The sequence below is a fragment of the Stegodyphus dumicola genome, chromosome 11 (genome assembly GCF_044657685.1).
Source record: "Stegodyphus dumicola isolate Sdum_Otavi_A_Nest chromosome 11, ASM4465768v1".
NCBI classification, from domain to species: Eukaryota; Metazoa; Arthropoda; class Arachnida; order Araneae; family Eresidae; genus Stegodyphus; species Stegodyphus dumicola.
Window position 1 is genome coordinate 133,911,323 of NC_140778.1, and position 21,898 is coordinate 133,933,220.

Below are 21,898 nucleotides of genomic sequence, written 5' to 3' on the forward strand. Positions count from 1 at the left end.
CCATTCATATATAATTTAACAAATTAAGGATTAAATCTAGTTTAAATTACTGAATTAATGGTCAAATAAATTATTGTAAGTAAATGAAATAGACTGTTGCAGTTGTAAATAGTCGATAAGACCTACATGACGAACAGGCTTGTGTAGGGTTGCTTATGCTTAGTCGCCAGTATTTTCTCCCACGCCAGCGGTACACCATTGAGTAAGCGGTACACCATGCGCAGTAAGCGAAATTCGTTAACATTGATCAACTCAATGTGCGGTTTGCCATTAAGCTTCCGGGATTGACGGTCTAGTGTTTTTCATTTCTATTTTAGAAAAGTGTATATTTATTAAATTTGGAGCAACAGATTACGTTCATTCCCCTAACAATTCATACAAATTCAAAACTGGTGACATGTTGATTATACAAGCTATCGAACCATCGCAAAGCTTTTAGACCCTCTGTAGAATTATTGAAACGTTTCCTGGGAGAGATTGTCTAGTAAGATCCTGCGCTGTCAAACTGAACAGTCAAAAATTGAAAGGGGCAGTATAACTTTTTTATAACCTAGATATCCAAAAGTAATATATTTGTTGTTTGCTTAGACTTTGTAATTCAAATTTGCTACATTTTGCGTTTTTGTTTCAGATTAGGCATTTGAGAAGTTCTCAATGTACACATGGAAACTTCCTCATTTTTTTGGCATAAAAATTTTTTGGCATAATAATTAATTGAGTGTTCATTTCTTAGCAAATTGTATATTTTTCGAGTTAGCGAATTTTTTCAGCAATCTTCAATTTTACTATTACATTATATTTCTTTTTTGTCGTTTTAGATTTGAACATTGAGTAATTTAACGGGTTTAATTGATATGAGAATAAATAAACTTCTTCTTTTTTCGAACAAAATATCTGATTGATGTAATCTGAACTATAGTTGAAGTTAGTAACCATTTTAATTTTGTTATAATATTTAAAATTTTACATGGCCATCTCTCGCTACAAAAACTGATGATGCATTGAATGCCAGTAACCGCTCAAAGCGTAACTATAAAAACAATTTTTAAATGGAAAACTGCACTTTCCTTTCGAAGAAGAGCTTAGAGAATTCAACGATGATAAATTTATTTCTGTATTTAAACTTACTGCCGACCTTCTCTCTCCTAGAAGGGTTGATGGATCTCTCCTAAGAACTTCCAGTTTCATATGATTGACTCATAATTTTAGGTCAATCGTGTGTTTCTGAACATGCGTGCGGCTGCGAAAGCTTTATCTGAAAAATATAAAATTTATGGTAGCTGGTTGTCTCATTTATTACATTTATTACTGAAAGCAACGACTCATTTATTACTGAAAGCAACAACTCATTTATTACTGAAAGCAACAACTCATTTATTACTGAAAGCAACGACTTCTAGTAACTCCATTTCTAGTAAGTTTTTCTGCTAAAAATGTGTTATAAATACATTTTATACTAGATTAAAAAATGACTGATATTCTTGTGGTTAGATTGAGTTTCTTATGGTCAGAAAAACACTAAAAGTCATCAACAACAAGCTTTTAAATTTTATTAAGATAAAAATAATTGCTGGTAAGTGCAGAAGAGCATAAAAATTTAATATGTATTAAAGTTTGCATAAATAGTATTCTTAAAGAGATAATACGAGTATAAACATGATGCTAAAATAAATTACTAATATAATGTTTTTGAAATTTCCATTGTTTGTTATGTAGCATATTCAGCAGGCTCTTCTACCAAACTTGGCACTTGTTTCTTCGGTTCATTGCTGAATCTGCTTTGCAACCAAATTCTTTTGCAAACTCTGCTTGATTAGAAATTGCCCCATTGACTCTATAAAAGATTAAGTATTTTCAATACATTTATGTAGAACACGTTTTCAGGTCTTTGAATCTGTTTTTCTAAACTTTTAGCATATTCCGATCAGAAATTTAATATTTTCCATCTGCAGTACTAATATACATATTTTCAAGTACAATCAGGATTATTTTAGAAATATTCTCATAATTTGCATAAAAACATTTCTTTTTCTCTTACCTAAATTTTTGTGGACTGTGTACCAATGACAAAATGAAATACTTGAGAATTTCCGGCCTTAAATTGTCACACCATGACTGAAATATTTTAGTAAAAATAATATTAAACACATACATTTGGCAATATACGTATATTTACACATACATTTGGCAATATACATAGTCGTGCCATGAAATATTAAGTTTAAAAGGTGCCTTCATGAAATGATACTTAAAAATGTTAGAAGTATGAAAGGTACTTAAACAAGATAACTATTTAATACTAAATATTATTATGTATAAATTTTTATTATTATGTAATATTTAATCAAATGATTAGAAAGTACTTTTAAAGAAATATATATTAACCTAAAATTTACTCCAATTTATATCAGGTAATTTAAATTTGTAATGTAAATTACTATATCGTTTGAATACTTTTGAAGTAAACCAACCGATAAATAACCAACTACAAAGTTGAATCTTTTGCAGATTTTATGAGTAAATGTTATAAAGTAGCGGAAGATAAATTTTCTTTCTTATATAATTGATTAAAACAACGATACATAGAATTTAACATAATTATAGCGTGAGAATAATCAATCGAATCTGTACGTTTTAGAATTTCCTTTTAAAAATTGTAAATATCTTAATAGCAGCTAAATTCACGTTTAAATTTTGATGCTGCATTATAAGGTCTGTAGTAGCAAAGCATTTGTGCATTCTTTAATTTCATAATATTTTTAATTACTTTAATATACATACTGCATTTTCTGATTCTTGTTAATTGATAAACCACCTAACCGTGCAAATATTTAAGGTAATGATGCAGTGTATCTAGTATAGCTTTCTAAATATTGTGTTGTAGTAGCTCCTTTTAAAAATATTAAAAGCATAAAATATAAAAATTCCTAAGACAACAAAGCCTAATAATTTTGCTAAAAATTAAAACATTCTCTACAAAATTCCTAATATTGTTTAATCAATCGTTTGAAATACCTGGATTTAAAATATATAGGAGAAAACAAAAAATCATTTAATTTAAAAAATTAATAATCAAAGAATTTTAACCAAAATTTTAAAAATAATAAAAATAGCAACCTTGATACTTATTGCGCAGCTGAATAAAAGTATCTTAATAAGCATAGTTTTAATGATATTAAAATAGAAATAAAAGTTTTTCCAAACTCTCAAGCTAAAAGTAATTTATCCTTGTGAACTCAATATAAAATAAACTTAATTACGGTACAAACATCTACAGAAATATATGATTTTTTAAAAAATAATTCTGAAAGAAACTGCAGGAAGAAATAGTCAAAGACCACCGGTACATTCTGAAATTTCATCTTAATTGAAATAAAAGCTTTACTTTACTCTGTTTGCTAATTCAGAAGACAAACAACAAAAATCAGCGTTATATTTACAAAATTTCCACAGGACTAGTTTCGATGGTTTTACCGAACCACCATCCTCAGCTGCAAAACCGCAAATGAACAAGATAGGAAAAAATGATTAGATAAGATAAGAAAGCAAGAATAAGCAAGTGGACAAGAATAAGCAAGTGGCGCCATCTGTTGGTGAAACCAGAACTAAAACATAATTTCTTTAAAGGCCGAAGGAAAATTTGGATTGGAATTAGGATCGTTAACTAGAACAGAAAGATTTTTATGAATGTGAAATGCCTCTAGAAAATCCAGTTCTCCAATGGAAGATGTTTTTGAATAATTTTGGCAGCAGAAAAATTGAAAGTGCGATTTTCGGACCAACAATGTTGCGCAACAGAAGACTTCTGTGTTTCCTTTTTTCTAACATATGCCTCATGTTCCTTGACGCGAAATTTTAAGGCTCTCTTAGTTTGGCCAATGTAAATTAAACCACACTGGCAAGGAATCCTATAAATACCCCAGGAATTCATATCCGGAATAGGGTCCTTAAGTATGGAACTCGGAATTTTATTGATGGGAGAATAAACAACCCGAAATTTAAATTTCTGCAAAATATGTGCAACTTTATAGCTAATTGATGGAAAGAAGGGAATGACAACAGAATTTTTATAATCTCCTAAGACAAGAGTGTGCCTTTTAGTATGTTGAGATGATTTTTGTTGTTTGACTTCTGAATTAGTATTTTTTCGGCGTGTTATTGTGTCTTAATTACTCTTTGTTTCGCACAAGCGATAGCGAACTCGATCCTTAGTCGAATTCTTTTACAAAATGTCACTGTGGGCTTCAAAATATTATTGCTTTTTAATTATTTTTCATTCTATTCTTGTATTATGATTTTTAGTGTGCTGATTCTTATTTTCCTGCAAGAAGGTACTTTAGTGCATGATCTAATGGTATGCAAATAGTAATGGACTGTCGCCAATAGCGCGATAAACAGTGTAATCTGGACATCCTGCAAAGTAGTTAATTTTGGGACTCGCATTGTTTTTCTCACTCCTTGAGGAAAGGACAGTGATATGACACTCTCTGTTATATAACTCTCTTTTTTAAGAATTATAGATTCAGTTCCGATTCTGCTCTCGCTTCAAGAGCCATAATGAGCTTATCGTAAGAACTAGGCATTAAACAAAGCAAAAGTGCTGAAACCTGTTCGTCTTTTATGTCCTCCCTTGTTGATTTGAGTTTATCGAACTAACTCCAGTAATGTATTTATATGTGTTTGCATATTTCCATCTTCCTCAAGCTTCAAACTGTAAAGCTTCGCAAAAGGGAAAGATTCGCAAAAGAAAAGATAGTTTACTTGAGAGGTTAGACCTTTCATGTACCTACCTGAGTTTTTCTCAGGAGGCTTTAGAAGTAGTTTAATGTTTAATGTGGATTATTTGGCTGTCTTCGATAAATAAATTTATCATCTCGCGACATTGCCGATCCCGTTTCAGCACTTTTGCTTTGTTCAACGCCTAGTTCTTATGATACGCTCATTATGACTCTTGAAGCGAGAGCAGAATCGGAACTGAATACAGAATTCCTAAAAGGGAGTTATATAATAGAAAGTGTCATATAATAATCAACCGAATCTGTACTCTTTACAATTTCCTTTTAAAAATTGTAAATATCTTAATAGCAGCTAAATTCACGTTTAAATTTTGTCGCTGCATTATAAGGTCTGTAGTGGCAAAGCAAGTGTGCATTCTTTAATTTCATGATATTTTTAATAACTTTAATATACATACTGCATTTCCCGATTCTTGTAAATTAATAAACCACCTAACCGTGCAAATATTTAAGGTAGTGATGCAGTGTATCTAGAGTAACTTCCTAAATATTGTGCTGTAGTAGCTCGTTTTAAAAATGTTAAAAGCATAAAATATTTTCCCTATCTTTTCTTTTCTGAATATGCCCAGGGATGCTGATTCTCTGTACACAAGAACTGCTCATGCCATGAAAATTTCAACTACCATGACGAATCCATCTGCCATGTAGAATTTAATTGTTATATAATTGCTTTTTTCATCGAAATATTTCCGTTTAGCGGATTCTCACGAACTTTATGTTTCGAAGTAATGTTACACATGTGAGTATATGGTAGCAAAGGTCTTCGGGCCGATGACTTCGCTACATAACCGATGATATATCAATCTACCAAAAAGGTATTTTTTTTCCCAGAGAAAGCAAAACAATTAATTAAATAAAAAAATTCACTCTTAAAACAAAAATCATACAACATTAAGATATTTTTAGATAATTTTTCTCCAAAGGACAATATTATCATTGATATTATAAAAGACATTTTTAAGTACAAATTTTATGTGATATAAAATAAAGCCTTACTAATTACGGCAAAGTTTACTCCATCCATCAAATTAAATGAAACTCATCAAAATTATTAAACAAAAAGAAGTATTTCCGAATCAATAGTTTAAACACTAAAATTTACATTAAACGTAACAAAAAATTAGTGAGATTCTTACTAATCGCGATAATAACCAGAAATTGACACTCCCAGCTTTTGTCAAAATATTAATTACAAAATATATATTTATATATATCCTAAAGTATATTATCATAGCTGTTCTCAGTATTACAGAAAATAAGCAAATGAAAGGACTCACAAAACTGCGAAGTAAAAATGGAGGTAATTATAACCTTAAAATTAAAAAATATCTCGGTAAATTTAAATTCAACTTTAATCAATTTATATAACAACCAGTTATAAACACATCTTTCTGCTTAATGCTATTGAAGAATGAAGAGTTTATCAAAACATCAAATTAAACTTTAGTATAGGTTAATTTATCAAACCAAAATCTAATTTCAGGGAAATCAGAAAACTCAGATATAAACTTATCAAATGTAAACGAAGTTTAGTGTTATTTGAAAGAAATTGTATTAAAAAATTATATAAAAAGTATTAAAATTCGAAATTATAGACAAAAATAACTCTTATCTGACGAAAACATCATTATCAAAAATCTCAAATTTTACAAAAAAAAAATTTGAAGTTCTGCGCAAACTTCATTGCAATGCCCAAATTTTACAAAAATTTAATTGGTTTCAAATTCATTGCTAATGGACTTAAGCTCTTTAAGCAGTTGATTGAAGCTTTGCCAATATTCTCAAAAAATTTTCTCGGCCTGTTAAAAATGACATTACTAAAACTATGTTTGATTATTGATTTATTTATAATAAAAAATATATCATACAAACCATTCTAGAAATTTCGATTTTTAATACTTACTCTTACGACATTGAATATACACCTTTTTATCATTAAATGACAGTAATATTAGTCTCTTTGAACTTCATAATTTATTCCTAGTAATTAATAAAATTGTTAAATTAAGAACTTGGGCAACCTACCTCAGTTGACAGTATATCATCATTTGGTTAAATTTCTTGCAGCAAGTTAATGGTATTTTTATTGAGAGAATCTACAAATTTGTGTAACATTTTTCATTTTGTTAAATAGTTTAACTCGATAATCTTAATGTTCTTGACCTGTTTAAATTAACTTTCAGATATATTGATGAAAAAATCGCCATTAATAATTTTAATGAAATTGAAAAGCAGCAAATTTAGCCTAAGCGCTTTAATCTAAATAAACGTTAAGGAAACAGAAGGAGAGTGTTTATACACTTTAACCAAATTAAAATATTTGATATTTGACAAAAGAAGATTACTTAATTTCAAATTCATTCACCATCTATTACAACTTACATTTGGAAGAACAAAATTTATTGGTAAAATAAATTTGTCAATTATCAAATCATCATTATATAAGAAAAGTTTCATTATCATGTATCAAATCATCATTATATAAAAAAAGTTTCATTATCATATATCAAATCATCATTATATAAAAAACGTTTCATTATCATATATCAAATCATTCATTATTATATATCATAGCAATATGGTTTCATTATCAAATCATCATTATTGAAAATATTTTCATTATAAATAGGCTCTATAGTGGTAACCTTTATTGTATATATCCGTGGACCAATCTACATATTTCTGCATATAAAACAAACTTTCGTATTATTCTTTATTTTCATGCGCTTTTAATATATCAATCATATTTTGTATCCTAATTTTAATTGTAACTCTTTGTTAAGCTTATTGCATCATTATCTAGCACATTTTCTAGCCTTTAATTTGAATATTGTTTTCGGTATTCTGATTAACGTTAGATGATCACAATTTTCATTTTCATTTTTAAGAAAAATTTGCTTATTTTATGACGGTTTATCAGACTTCATATGATTTATGATTTAGACAAATTTTACTTAAAATAGAATTTTCAGCATTTAGTAGCTTTTAGCTGCTGTTAGGAAGCGATTTAAACTTACATTTGCTAAACCTATCCAAAATAACTGATTCGGTGTATACTTTAATCCAGGCAACTTTGGCTCTATTCCTTTATCTCTCACCCACGACTGGTAGGCCTGTAGGGAAAAAAGGAATACATTTAATTAAATGCCCCTTCAAATCAAAATTAATTAACTAACTTTCATAGGAAAATAGTATCCAAATATAAATTTTGTATCAAGACAACAAGAAAATGTTTTTACAGTGTTTTATTAATTAATTTTAAAGAAATTCTATCACTTTCTATTAATAAAAGTGTATTTTTTTAATTAAAATTTTCTTATTTGTAACTGTTATAAAATCCATGTACATTTGAGTAAAGAGAAACATTCAAGAAATGCATAAAAACACAACTTCAGAATTAGCCTTTTATTTAAACTTAAATAAAAGCCTTTTTATTTGTTCTTTAAACCATTGAAATTCTTTGACTCAAATGAATCTTATTGTTAACAGTTTAGTTCTGTTTCCTAAATGCAAAGTTTTATTTTCTACGTGAACATTTTCTGGATTTACTGTTTGTTCACCTGACTGATATGGAACATTTCCAATTGATTTAATTTTGTTTTGCAACTTTACTTTAACTGGTATTATTTTTTCGTTATATTCATTTACTGTGTTAATTTCATCCTTAATTTCTTGTTCTTCTTTCAACAATTCATCAGTGTCACTATTTAGTATGTTAATAATTTCAATTTTACTATTCAACTGTTCTAAATATGAATCACTACATCTATGTCAATATCTGATTCATTCAAATATCTGTTTATTTTTTCTACTAACTTTAAAGTTTGTTCACGATGTGTGTCACGCTTAGTTCGAAGCTTTAACAATTTAGCCATTTTCACAATTTCTAGCAACAAATTTTACCCCTCAAATACTTTAACAATAAATTCTAATTCTAGAATTCTAAGAAAACAAACTGTAATTTTCAACAACAAATCACACTTCAAAGCATTAACAACAAACTCTAATTCTAAGAAAACACAGCATTTTCTTACTTGCAAATGCATTCAGTAAATGCGATCGAAACCTAAAGTTGTAAATTTTTACCAAACAAGATCAACGGCATCAAACAATTTTACCACTTCAACAATTACAAAATATTCTATTCAAACAAATTTTCAACAAAACTATTTACTCACCCAACCATTACGATAATTCCCGACGACAGCACCACATATTACGAAGCGATTAACGATACGAATGCGAAGTTCGAAAGGCGAGTAATAACTTGACGATTCTTTTTCGAACGCTATTTTTATTTCGACGAGTTTGCATCAGTTTGCGTTCTCTATACTATGAAAAGTACGAACAGTCAGCAGTAGCTGCAAAATTCCTCTATGGAAGTGACGTATTTTCAGTAGGCGTGTCCGAAAAGCGTTGCACTTGAATACGATTTTGCAATGCAAGCGTGATTACCATGACAAGCGTTGCACTTACATTCGCCCCTAAATTTACATATTTTGTACAGTACTTTCTTGTTACAATGCTGTTCAATACGTTTGTAAATTTAACAACATTCTTTGCAATCACTGTGTGAGAGATTTCTTAGTTATGCTCTCTAATAAGAATGTTTTTAAAATTAAGTATTATGTATAACAACTAGAAATTAAAAACACTTGACTGCATTAAACTACTGTTGCTGTGTAAAATAAAAAATAAGCTTTCTGTTATGCTTTGAAATGAATTACATGTGGTTAAGTCGTCCTTTTACAATTTAAGAATATGGTTAACACACATTCTTAAATTGTAAAAGGACAGGTTTTTATTTAAATTATTAATATAAAATATATAAACTATGAATTATTTTGTAACATGACTCAAATTCCTCCCCCCTTTTTTTTTTTTTTTTTTTTTTTATTCGGAATTTATTGGCCCAATTCGGAATTTAAATTTCCTAAAATAATACTAGCTATTTTCTTACCAAATAAGCTGTTTTCAGTCCTGCTGTGTCCGCTATATTTTCTGCTTGCGTCTGAACGCCGTTTAGCTGAGAAAGAAAATATTTATAAATGTATATATATATATATATATATATATAAGGTATAAAAACAGGAAGAAAGAATATCTTAACAAATTAAAACTTTATTGCAACACATTGACTGTAGATCTTTCAATTACCAATTTTTAAATGAAGTTAAACACATTCAAGATATCTGCGTTGTCTCTGCAGCGTCCGCATTTATTTAAACTTTTGCCCAGTATTAATTTAAAGACTTTCAAAGTTTATAAAAGTATCGCAACTAACTACGCATTTCCTTTCGCCACTTTGCTTTCCTGCTGCAATGTTTCGTTAATTTCTGCTAGATATTCTTCGCTATTTGGAATGTAATTATATATCTAAATTTTTGGGGTGAGTTTAACACCCCTATTATTGAACAAATTAAGACAATAATGTCGTCAATAATAATAAATTCGTCATCCAGAAATCCCCTCTTCAATTCTATCTCATATGGAGAACTTTCGTTTTCGGACTTCATCACATGTCAGGCCCAGTCGGGATTCTTTGAGGTTTGGTTTGGTTTGGTTTATTAGATTACGACAAAGCACTCGAGGGCTATCTACCTTAAGGAATGGATGCCTTCGTGGAGGACGTTTTAAGGGAAACTGGCTCGTATACACGTTACACATGGGAAAACCACGAAAACACGCATGAAGCCAGCCCGTTCGGGGGATTCGAACCTCAGACCGAACTACCAGTGTTCAGCGACGTTACCGCTCGGCCGCTGGTGGGCCGGGATTCTTTGAGGATAATGGTTAGAGCAGGAACGAATCATCCTGCTGAATGCTATGAAAAACACCAAAGTATCAAGTATCATCCAGAAATAAATGATGCTTAGCTACAAAGTTGGTCGGGCTTCTTCCGAAATTCCATTCGGCCATCCACTACACCGCTGTTTCCAGCCAGCTACGCAGCAGTTTTCAGTGTCATGACTGAAAAGTGAATACGTGGTTTTCCTAATACAGCTGCCATCTAATATCAATGTAATCAATGTGTCTACATCAGACTACATTATCACACACACACACACACACACACACGCACACACACGCACGCATATATATATATATATATATATATATATTCAAAGGCTCTTTTAATTATACGTAATGACACAATCAGACAAGAAGTAAATATGTCTGAGGTAAAGATGTCTTCTAAAATATTTCATGTGCTCGCTTTTTTCCTTGAAATACATACTGATCCATAAACTACAAAATGTCTCTTTTAATATCTGGTTTCAACAGTTCCATTACTTCTGGTAAATAGGCAAATGCAATTAATTAAACGTGCAATATAGTAATAAAAAGGATAAGTGGTTTTAGCAAAATGTTCTTCCAAAACCAAGAATGTTTTATTAGTCTTCGTGAAGAATTGTTAAATCTCTGGTATTAAACACAATTTCGTGCTCCGTTTTTTACTGAAGAGTCATTTTAAGTCCATTGCATACTTTGTAAATATCTAAAAGATATTTAAAAAATGATATTCAAATTTAAAAAAAAAAACTGTAATTTACATAAAACTTCTCAACATGCCATTTTCTTCCATAGTGAGTATATGAAAAGCACCTGAGTATAATCGTGCGAACCCCTAATTCATCACAACAAACCCCTCGTACTCTTGAAAAGATTTAGCGGAGATGTTCTGAGGATAAACTAGCGTGCGACATTAAGAACTCGCAAGGATATGTTTAGGAGATTAGAAGGATATTCTGAGGATGCGATAAGCAGAATTTTACACTCATGTCCATAAACTAAGGATAATGCAAAATCAGGCAAAGGAAGAGTTAGAAGCAAAACAAGTTTGACTTTTTTGTAAAGCTTATTTATTAAACAAAAGGTAAAGAGTAAAAAAAAGATGCTATATGTTTGCTATTATTAAAAAAATTAGCGATTTTGTCTTCCTGGAGTAAATTACAAAAAAGCCTATTTACAAAAAAAAAAAAAAAAAAAAAAAAAATATTACATGGTTGGTATGATTGTTAATACATTGTATGTCTCCCAGACGATGCAATACAGTCCGTACAACGCCTAGACGTGCTGAGTATCAAATTATCGATCTGATCTTGGAGAATATTACACCACTCAAAACGCAGTACTCTCCAGAATTCCGATAGACATGTAGGAGGAGGTTGACGGGCTGCAACTCGTCGGCCAAGCATGTCCCACACGTGCTCTATTGGATTCGAGTCCGGTAAGAATATTGTCCAGTCCATACGGGTGATATCCTCCGATTGAAGGCATTCGCTTACGATGTTTGCACTGTGAGGACGGGCGTTGTCATCCATAAACACAAATTGTGCGCCCATGGCGTCTCGAAACAAACCTACATGTTGTTCCAGAATGACGTCCCAATAGATTTGGCTTGTCATGGTTCCAATTTGAACATGCAGGTCAGTTCTGGAACCCAGAATAATTCCACCCCAAACGAGCACTCCGTAACGGTGTCGTTCAATGATGTCGTTGCATCACCGTAACGGTGTTGTTCAATGATGTTTTCTTGGTGCTAACGGGTACCTGGAGCTCTCCATATGAAAGTCCGGCGAGAATCAGACTGCAAGCTAAACCTGGACTCGTCGGAAAACATCACACAAGCCCACTGTTGCGGTGTCCACAATGCATGCTCTCTACTCCAGGCTAATCGCAGGCGACAGTGAGTTGCAGTAAGTGGAACGCATCTGACAGGTCTACGAGCATATAGACCAATCTGTCCTAAGCGTCTGTACACGGTCTGCCTTGAAATTGTGGTACGAGTGGCTGAAGAGAGCTGACGAGACAGGTCTGAGGCTGCGCTCCTCCTGTTTCTTTTGGCAGTAACTGCCAAATACCGGTCTTCATTCGGCGTTGTAACTCTGGGGCGACCTGTGCTGTAACGTCTACTCACATTACCATCATCTTGGAATCGTTGCCAAAGCCTGGAGATGACACTCTGGGCAATTCCAAGTTCGTCTGATACTTCCACTTGGGTACGCCCGCACTCCAGACGGCCGATAATTCTACCACGTAAAAAAATCATCCAAATGTCTCCTTTGGGTCATAACTATTCGGTTATTGCACTGAAATGCTTATAAAGCGCCTGCGAACAATTTTACTTCTTTGCCTGTATTCCTTATATGTCACTCTCTTACACTCTCGTCATTGTGACGTACCATCGGTGTCATATGGTTACTTCCTGAAATTTGCATTGATTCTTGAAGATGTGTGTAATGATTTTACAGGTGATATATTTATTTTAGAGTTCGATTTCCGCGTGACGTCGAATTATCATTAATTTATGGACATGAGTGTAATTCCTCATAGTATCACTTAAACTGTCGGCGGGACGTAGCGAAGATATTCAGAAGATATACTGAGATGTGACATAGGCACCCGAGAGAATTATTTATTAGGTTAATGGAATATTCCGGTATGTAAGACTTTAATATCCTGTGCTCTGTCAATGGAATCTAGCGAATATGTTCTAAGGACATACTGGGACATGACGTTAAGCACTCAAGTGTATGTGCTTAGGAGGATATTCTGGGGTGCCCTGAGGATATGTGTTTACGACGTGGGAACATCTTCAGGACTTCCTGAGGACGTTTTTGTTCTATGTGGGAGGATTTACAATAAACTCTCCAAACTTTTTGATCACCTTCAATCTTCATGATAATTTTATTATGGGATAAGTAAATTATGTCTTTTTTTTTTCTTAAGTTATTTAAGTAATTATTTTTCGATGAAGATTGTTTTGCCCAAATGCCACATACAAGTATAATAAAATTATTTCAAACGATACATAAAGTTATTTTAGCAATGAGATTATAGAATACCTTTTAGGCCAAAGAAGATGTAAGTTATTTGAATAAGGCAAAGCAAACTAGAGTTATCTAACGAATGGAAGGAATGCCTTCGTAAAGGAACCTCAGGGAAAATGAGCTCTTATTAAAATTACTCATTAAAATAAAATTATGAAAGCCATCTATGGAGCCATCTCTTTTGCCTGGATTTGAGCCCGGAGCAAATTATCATAGCTTGTTACTTTAAAAAGAGGAACTTAGATGCTTTTTTCTTTTTTCTGCGGAACAATCTGACTCGTAACAATGAGAAGCCTAAGCTGCCGGAAGAAAGGTAAGTCATTTATTTTTTTCCCACACTTCATTTGAGTTTAGCGTGACTTGAACCACAGTCTCAAATAAGATGGAGAAAATAGATGCTGTGCAGTGGTGACGACGCGAGTTACGACCGCGAATGGGAAGGGATGGCAATAACCTTGAAATACCTATTAAAATAACCGATTATAACATACAGTGGTCCTAACCACTCAGTCACTGATAGTGGCTGACAATGAGAAAAAAGTCATTTAACCAAACAATAAATTTATTCGTTCAGTTTTCTTTTATTATATTGCAATACTCGCAGAAAATGACTAGAAATAGCTGCAGCAAACTTTGTAATCTTCTTTTAATACTCTTTCTTCCTATCTGCCAAACTAACGGTCTTTTACCACCTATTCTCCTCCCACAATCGGTCAATCAAGTGTGTCAGCAGTCAATCAAGTGTGAATGATGACCAGCTGAGCCGTGACCTTCGTAAGAGACTTTCTTGCAGTAGGCGCTCAATCCCGGAACGAATTCTATTGTTTGCTGGAAGAGTCCAAGATTTATAGGTATGGTACGTGAAAGTAGGGATTAGCTAAGAGGAGAAAGGAAAAGGGATTTGAGTCGTTCCGGAATTGAGCGCCTACTATGAACGGGCTCCTGCTTTGTGAGGGTAGCTAGCGTTTCGTTAGTAAGTGTATTATTTATTATTCTTATTCATTGTCCGCCCTTTTTTTTTACAATTACAATTTTCTACAATACCTTAAGTAAATAAAAACTTTACAGTTACGTATTGTAACTTCATGTAATACTCTGTTACTTTACCGTAATAACAGTTCTAATAAATACTAAATTTCTTTGGAATAAACAAAGTTATGTAATTTCGCCAAAACGTTATGCCTTTAAGCAAATTTTAAATAAGCGTACAATTTTACATTGCAAACACGTATTTCTCTACGAAATATTGTTTCTGTTTCATAAATTGATAAAAATTAATCTGTCCAATAAAACAATAATGTTCAATAAAACATGGAGCATAAAAATAAGCAGTGAAATTCCTTCCACGGTTCGGGAATAAGTCAGCGAGCATATCCCTTTTTTCCCTATTACCCACTGAAAGCCATTCCACGATCTAATTATTTCCGTTGGTAACTATTCCGGAACCTTTCCTTTCTATTCCTCTCACCTGCGTATATTGAACTCGCCCAGCTAACAATAGCAGGCGTTCTGAGATTGACGGTCTAGTCTTTCTTGCGGGGTTACGGTGTAACTTCACGTTACTAAAATTTGAAGAATTTTGGAAAGGTATTAAGAACTCATACTCAGTCCGAAGCTTGTAATCCAAGACATTGTTAAAAGTTGGTGTGTGGTTCAAAAGTTGAGGCGATTGAATATTTCCTTCCTGTTTTACAACATAATAATATATCTGACGCTAAGGAACTTCAGCATTATAATTCATATAACCGTACTCATGAGAAATAGCTTGGTTATTAAATTTAATTTAGTATTTCCATTGTGTTTTCATCGTTCTGTTTTTAAACGTTGGTTTTAAAAAATTGTCTCATATACAAATTCAAGGACATTGTTGGCCAGCAGTTTATTTCAGATGAAAGTGAAGAGTAACAAAATACAAAAATTATGCATTTTAAGTCAAAAATAAATTGCTTTCAGTTTTCTTCACATAAAGGAACTGTAACCCGAGTGCCAAATGTTTATGTTCCATTAACCGCTCAATCCAAAAGGGCAAGATTAAAGTGGTGTCACAGCATCTCAACTGGATTGTCTGAGATACGCTAAATGTTCTGCTCACGGGCGAGTCCAGATTTTTTCCTGCAATCTGGTGATAAGCGCGAAAGGTTTTGGAGGAACAAGGAATCAGGTCCAGAAAATCATCGAACATCCCGAAATCATAGGCGGCAGCATCATCGCATGGAATGGAGTTTCAATGCTGTATTACAATGGGCTTCACATTTTTAAAGACGGTTTAGTGATGGCTACGCGGTACTGGGATCACGCCCTACATACCATCATTAAATTCTGCGCTGCAGCACTTTATTTTTATATCTCCCTTATGCATGGTGATGTTCGTTCCCACCAAGCAATATGTTAATGAGTATCAGAAAAATGCAGCATTTCTCGCATGGAGTAACTGCCACATTTCCCCTTCCTTGTGGGGTCATTTACTTTCATATACCACATCGATGTGGTGGAAGATACACTTGCTCAAACGACCTTTCCAAGTCAGATACATGCATGTTTCGAATGCAGTTGTAATCTGTGTCTCTGGGGTCCTTTAAAAAAGAAAATTAAACATCATTTTGAATAGTGCCGATCTTAAAAATAAATATTTCTTTCAAATCAGCTTGTGAATCCATGACTTTCAGTGCATACGCTGAACTAGGTGTCAGTTAGACCATTGTAAATTTAGACATGATTTGAAACTTTAGAGCAAATTGCTGCGAACAAACGTCTTATTCAAACATACATCAGAAATCACACCTGAATGCAATCTTATGCTACTTCATATTACGTCTTTATATAATCGTGCAGGAAAAATTCTATTAAAACATTACACGAAAAATTGCCTGTGATAAGATATCGATCGAGCATAGTGTCGGGAGTGAGATCTGTATCAATGAGTAGGCTGTTTTCAGGTAAAAAGTAATACAAAATATCTTACAGTTTGAGAAATTGAATCTTTGGATATTTGCATATTACGCAGTGCGACCAACTGCACTTGCAATTGTCTATACATCACATATCATAACTTTAATAGCTTATTTCAAGATTATAAAATGCAAATCGCTGCCTATGTTGAAGGAAAGTTCCTTTAAATTGGTATCCATTTTTAAAGCTGAAATGTGTAACACTCAGCACAAATCCTTCTAGTTCAATCGTCTCTTGAATGAAATCACCAGTCAATACATATCCTAGTTTTATTTGAGAAAGTCGTAATGTTTTTTGTATGAGGTTCCAGTATAAGCAAGGTAAAATTCTTACTGAAACTGACATAAAAGATGTATTAAAGTATCGAATGCATCATTCCTTAACGAATACCTCAGTTTTTTAAAGAGTGATGCACTCGATATTTATATATCCGCCAATTAGAAAAATAGGTTTTTCCTTTGCTTGATGTCATGAATTCAATATGTCTTCCTACCATAGTATCTTCTCTTTCTGTTGAGTAAAGAAAAAATAAACTAATATTTATTTCGCTTTCAAATTTCAAATCAAAAAATTAATTTCAGAAAAATTAGTCAAGAATCACAAGATCTGATAAAAAATTGAAAAGCTGTCAAAGCTTCTTTCTGTATCAAACCTACCATTAATCAAATGTCTTTTGCACTTAGTTTTAAATGGGTCTTTTAAGAAATTTGGACTTTTGTTTTTCCTCCATTTCCGGTTGATTTTCTCATTTCGAGGCGAAAGTAAATTTTTTTGCGCTTTCTTCCCTTCAGATTTCTCCCTGGAAATTCAACTAAAGACTATTCTATCTGGAAGCCCTACGTAAGAAAATCATCAGATAGCTGGAAAGAGCTGTGCTGTTTTTGCAGCTGAATGACGCGGAGCAATTACGCATTCAACTATCTTCATAAAAGTTTTCTTCATTTGATGAATCTAACATTTTCAAACGTAAAGCTTCATTATCTAATAAGATACTTTCATATATCAATAAACAAAACCAGTTCTTTTAGCGTGTGTCTCATTCTAAAATTGCACATACTGAGCCACTTTATTAATACGTCCTTGCACTGTATGAATGCTCAAGCGAATTGTCCTCATTATATCGACAGAAATTACTCCCAGATATTTACCTACTGCAATTGCACTGCATCAAGCTATTAATTAAAATTCTTTAGGAAATTGAAGGAATCAGTTTTTAATGAAATAAAATTTGTATTGAAGTGTTGTTTAAAAGTGCTTACGCAATAAAATTCTTCTAGGGCATTTTTATTGCTCACGTACTCCTCTACAATCCCTAATGGTCCTTGTATATGGAGCGCTACCCATAGCTCCTCAGCGCTTCTAGGAAAGAGGAAGGATAATACCTACGTTTGGAAACACTGAAGTAAAATGACAAACTTTGAGATTAAAGGTTTGATTGATAAGCCAGATACGTGAAAAAATTACGCGAGACTTTGCTGCTATGTGATAAAAAAACTAAATAGCATTTTGAAAACTGACTACGAGTTTAAGAGCAATATCTCTAGGAAACTTTGCCCTTCAGGCCTTTCGATTTATACACTATCTGAGATATACGCCCAGATATATTTTTCCTTTTATTGTTGCAGATAAAAAATATTATAATTTAACTTATATTGCTGTCATTTTGGCAAATTAATTGCGCTTAATGGTTTTATTGCTATGATGTAGAGTTCATAAAATTATCTTCCGCATATTATTAGGCAGATAACCTTAGTGTGCTTTGCCACAACCGACTAAATATTTTTAATTTAGTTCACAAACATATATGTACACACAGACAGAACGTGACTACTGAGATGGAATCTTACCTGCATTCCAATATCTGTTGTGTAATTACTATATTGGTTTATGATACATTCGGCTTTCTTTCTGAAAATCTTGTCTGCGTCTGTGCTCCACCAGTTGTTCCTATTACCATTTTTATCAAAATGTCGACCTATCATATTAAAAAATGCAGAAAATTCAATTTTCATTTAACATAACCTTGGAAAGCGCTTAGTTTAAACACGAAAAGCACGTTATACCGGGTGATCAAAAAGTCAGTATAAATTTGAAAACTTAGTAAATCACGGAATAATGTAGATAGAGAGGTAAAAATTGACATACATACTTAGAATGACATGGGGTTTTATTAGAGCCAAAAAAAAGTTTAAAAAATGTACTATTATCGGGCCCTTTTTTCTTCGAGAAAATGCGTGATTCTGGTTTTGTAACTGCTACCGTGACGGGTGAGAGGTACGCCGATATGTTACAGAATCGCATCGTCCCCAGCCTGGCTGATAAACACCTGCTGGAACGTACGATTTTTATGCAGGATGGCGCTCCACAACATATTGCTAGACGCGTGAAAGATCTCTTGCGCGCGTCGTTTGGTGATGATCGTGTGCTCAGCCGCCACTTTCGTCATGCTTGGCCTCCCAGGTCCCCAGACCTCAGTCTGTGCGATTATTGGCTTTGGGGTTACCTGAAGTCGCAAGTGTATCGTGATCGACCGACATCTCTAGGGATGTTGAAAGACAACATCCGACGCCAATGCCTCACCATAACTCCGGACATGCTTTACAGTGCTGTTCACACACAACATTATTCCTCGACTACAGCTATTGTTGAGGAATGATGGTGAGCATATTGAGCATTTCCTGTAAAGAACATCATCTTTGCTTGGTCTTAATTTGTTATTCTAATTATTGCTTTTCTGATCAGATTATTGCTTGTCTAATTATTGCTTTTCTAATAAAACCCCATGTCATTCTAAGTATGTGTGTCAATTTTTATCACTCTATCTACATTATTCCGTGATTTATTAAGTTTTCAAATTTATAGCGACTTTTTGATCACCCAGGCTCATGACACTTTTTTAATTTATCAATTAAATCTTCATTTATTTAAACTAGATTTTATTGGACATACATTAGTACCAACCGTTTATATCTATAGGGTGAATGTGGGCAAAACATTAGGGGGGGACAGAAGGCAGCTTACAAGCAATATTAATCATAGAATGTATTGTCGGAACACAATCAGTGAGAAGTTAAGTGTAGTTTTCTTCTGTCACATTTAACGAATCAACACAAGAATGAGAGGAAATACTTCGGAAAACATTTTAATTAGCAGGGATATAACTGATGTACGTGCTCAAAGAAATTCCTCAAAAGCACCCGTTTTAAAATTTATTAATTAAATCTTTATTTGCAAATGCAGGCTTCGCACTTGCGGGATACTGACTGACCCATATTTGGAAAGACACCAGGTATTTACAGAATATCGCGAGGAACAATGACGATCCTGACGATTAGATCCATATTGGTTTCAACGGAGCACTCGTAGATTAGCCTTTTCATAAGACCCCCACAGGAAAAAGGTCCAAACACGAGAGATCCGATGATCTTACTCCGCAAGCTATGGGACTAGCCGCACCAATCCATCGCCTAGGAAACTTCGTGGTTCGTACAACTAAGTCATCCTCTCAGCAATTCACGGTAGCGGCTCGCTGTTTGCGTTCCGAGCATACATTCTAAGACGAATATTGCGCGTATAGCTGTTTATCAGCCCCTGAAGTTTTGCCCACTTGTTCAGTTTCACCCTGTATAGAAACATTTATTTACTATGCTTAAGATAATTCTTATTATGCAAGAGACAATGCTTAAGATCATGTATTTAACATGTATTTAAACATTCTTTATTAGCTAAATTTGCTCTCATATTTATTATTTTAGTCTCTATTTTCACAAACTTACATTATTAAGATGTCATTTATATTATTAAAGAAAATAAGAAAGCTAAATATATTTTATGACTTATGACTTACTTTTTTCTGGTCATTAACTACTAAGGAGTTTTCGCCAGTAGATCGCATTAAAGGGCACTAGGCAAATATATTTCCAAACAAATGGTACTAGAGAAGTACCAACACCCGTGGGCGAAGAAAATTCAGCTGCGCAAAATATCTTAAATTATAAGTTAATATATACTAATTGACAAAATATCTCATGACTGGTTAAAGCCGGTCATGGCGCTCACAGAACTAAATTCTGTTACAACATTAAGTCTCTTTTTCTGATCTCCTAATCCTTAGTTCCCTTCTGGCAGTCATCCTTTTATATGAATTATTTCATATTCTTCGATGCGCTAGTTCAATATTTAAATTCGTACCAGAGAAGCAGTTGTGAAGAGGTTTCACTACCTGGTTTCAGAATGATTTGCTTTCGCAAGTCTATTTATCTTGCCTCTCTTTATTTATTTATTTTTTGGCGGTTTAGGAAACTTCCTTGCTGATATCTTTTTAATACTCTTTACTGACTCTCTTTACCGCAATTTAGGAAGATGTTTCGCTGATATCTTTTCAACACACTTTATTGCTAAACGAAAAATTCCTATCAACTGAAAATTTGTCTTACAGATAATTTTTTCATGTTGATAATGACTTCTTTCTACTCTACCTAAACTGCCGCATTCCTGTCATGCTGAAGCTCCAAGTATCCACTTTATAATGCATTTTCTCTTTTCTTACCGCGTGTCTTCATGGTGTAATTTGAAAACACATCAAGCTAGCAATCGGAAGGTCCGGCATTCAAGTCTCGTTAAGAGAAATGACGATAAACCTAAAAACTTTACATATGTACTGGAATTAAAACATGGTGGACGATAATTCGCCACCACCAGGATTTAGGGTCTGGTTTCCTGCCTCCCCCATGGCTCTTAAAGTCGGGGAGAATGTAATGCATTTTCTCCCTTCTTATGATGTGCCTTGGTAGTGTAATTGGAAAGCATGCCGTGCTGGCTGTTGAAAGATCCTGATCTCGAGACTCTGCACATTGCACTGATTGAAACCTTAAACACTGAACATTTTTCATGTTTTCTCTTTCGACAAACCTAATAATTTCACAGTTGCGCTGGAATTAAAAAGAAGTGGACGATCATCACCATCAGGAATTTAGATATTGGATCTTTGCGTCTGTGGCCCTATAATTGGGGTAGAATGTATGGCATTTTCTCCCTCCTTACCAAGTGTCTTTGCAGAGAATTGAAAAGCATATCCCGCCAGCAGTCAAAATCAATGCCCAACACTGCACATTTTTTCATCCATTTGTTTTTTCCAGTTTCCTGCTTTGAGGAACATAATGACGCAAGAACTTTTCCATATTTCAACTTATTTTAAATAAATTATTTATTTAATTTTTAATAAATTAAATAAATAATTTTAAGGAGCCTGAAGTTTTCGTATTGACGATAGCACGTGATTATTAAATCCACAAACTTGTATTTTTGTACTGTGGCCAA

At 33.1% G+C, this 21,898-nt stretch overlaps 1 protein-coding gene across 1 annotated transcript in view; it reads right to left on the reverse strand.

The window, feature by feature from the left end:
* Positions 1-1,532: 1,532 nt before the first annotated feature.
* LOC118200930 (neprilysin-2-like) overlaps positions 1,533-21,898 on the reverse strand; it is an 80,570-nt gene continuing 60,204 nt past the window's right edge. Inside the window, exons 20-24 of the mRNA XM_085826487.1 lie at positions 18,427-18,554; positions 9,757-9,822; positions 7,814-7,909; positions 2,039-2,115; positions 1,533-1,834 (exon numbers count right to left, since the gene is read on the reverse strand). Of these exons, the coding sequence (XP_085682613.1) occupies positions 1,735-1,834; positions 2,039-2,115; positions 7,814-7,909; positions 9,757-9,822; positions 18,427-18,554 (467 nt within the window). The 3' untranslated portion in view covers positions 1,533-1,734. The remainder of the gene's footprint in view (positions 1,835-2,038; positions 2,116-7,813; positions 7,910-9,756; positions 9,823-18,426; positions 18,555-21,898) is intronic.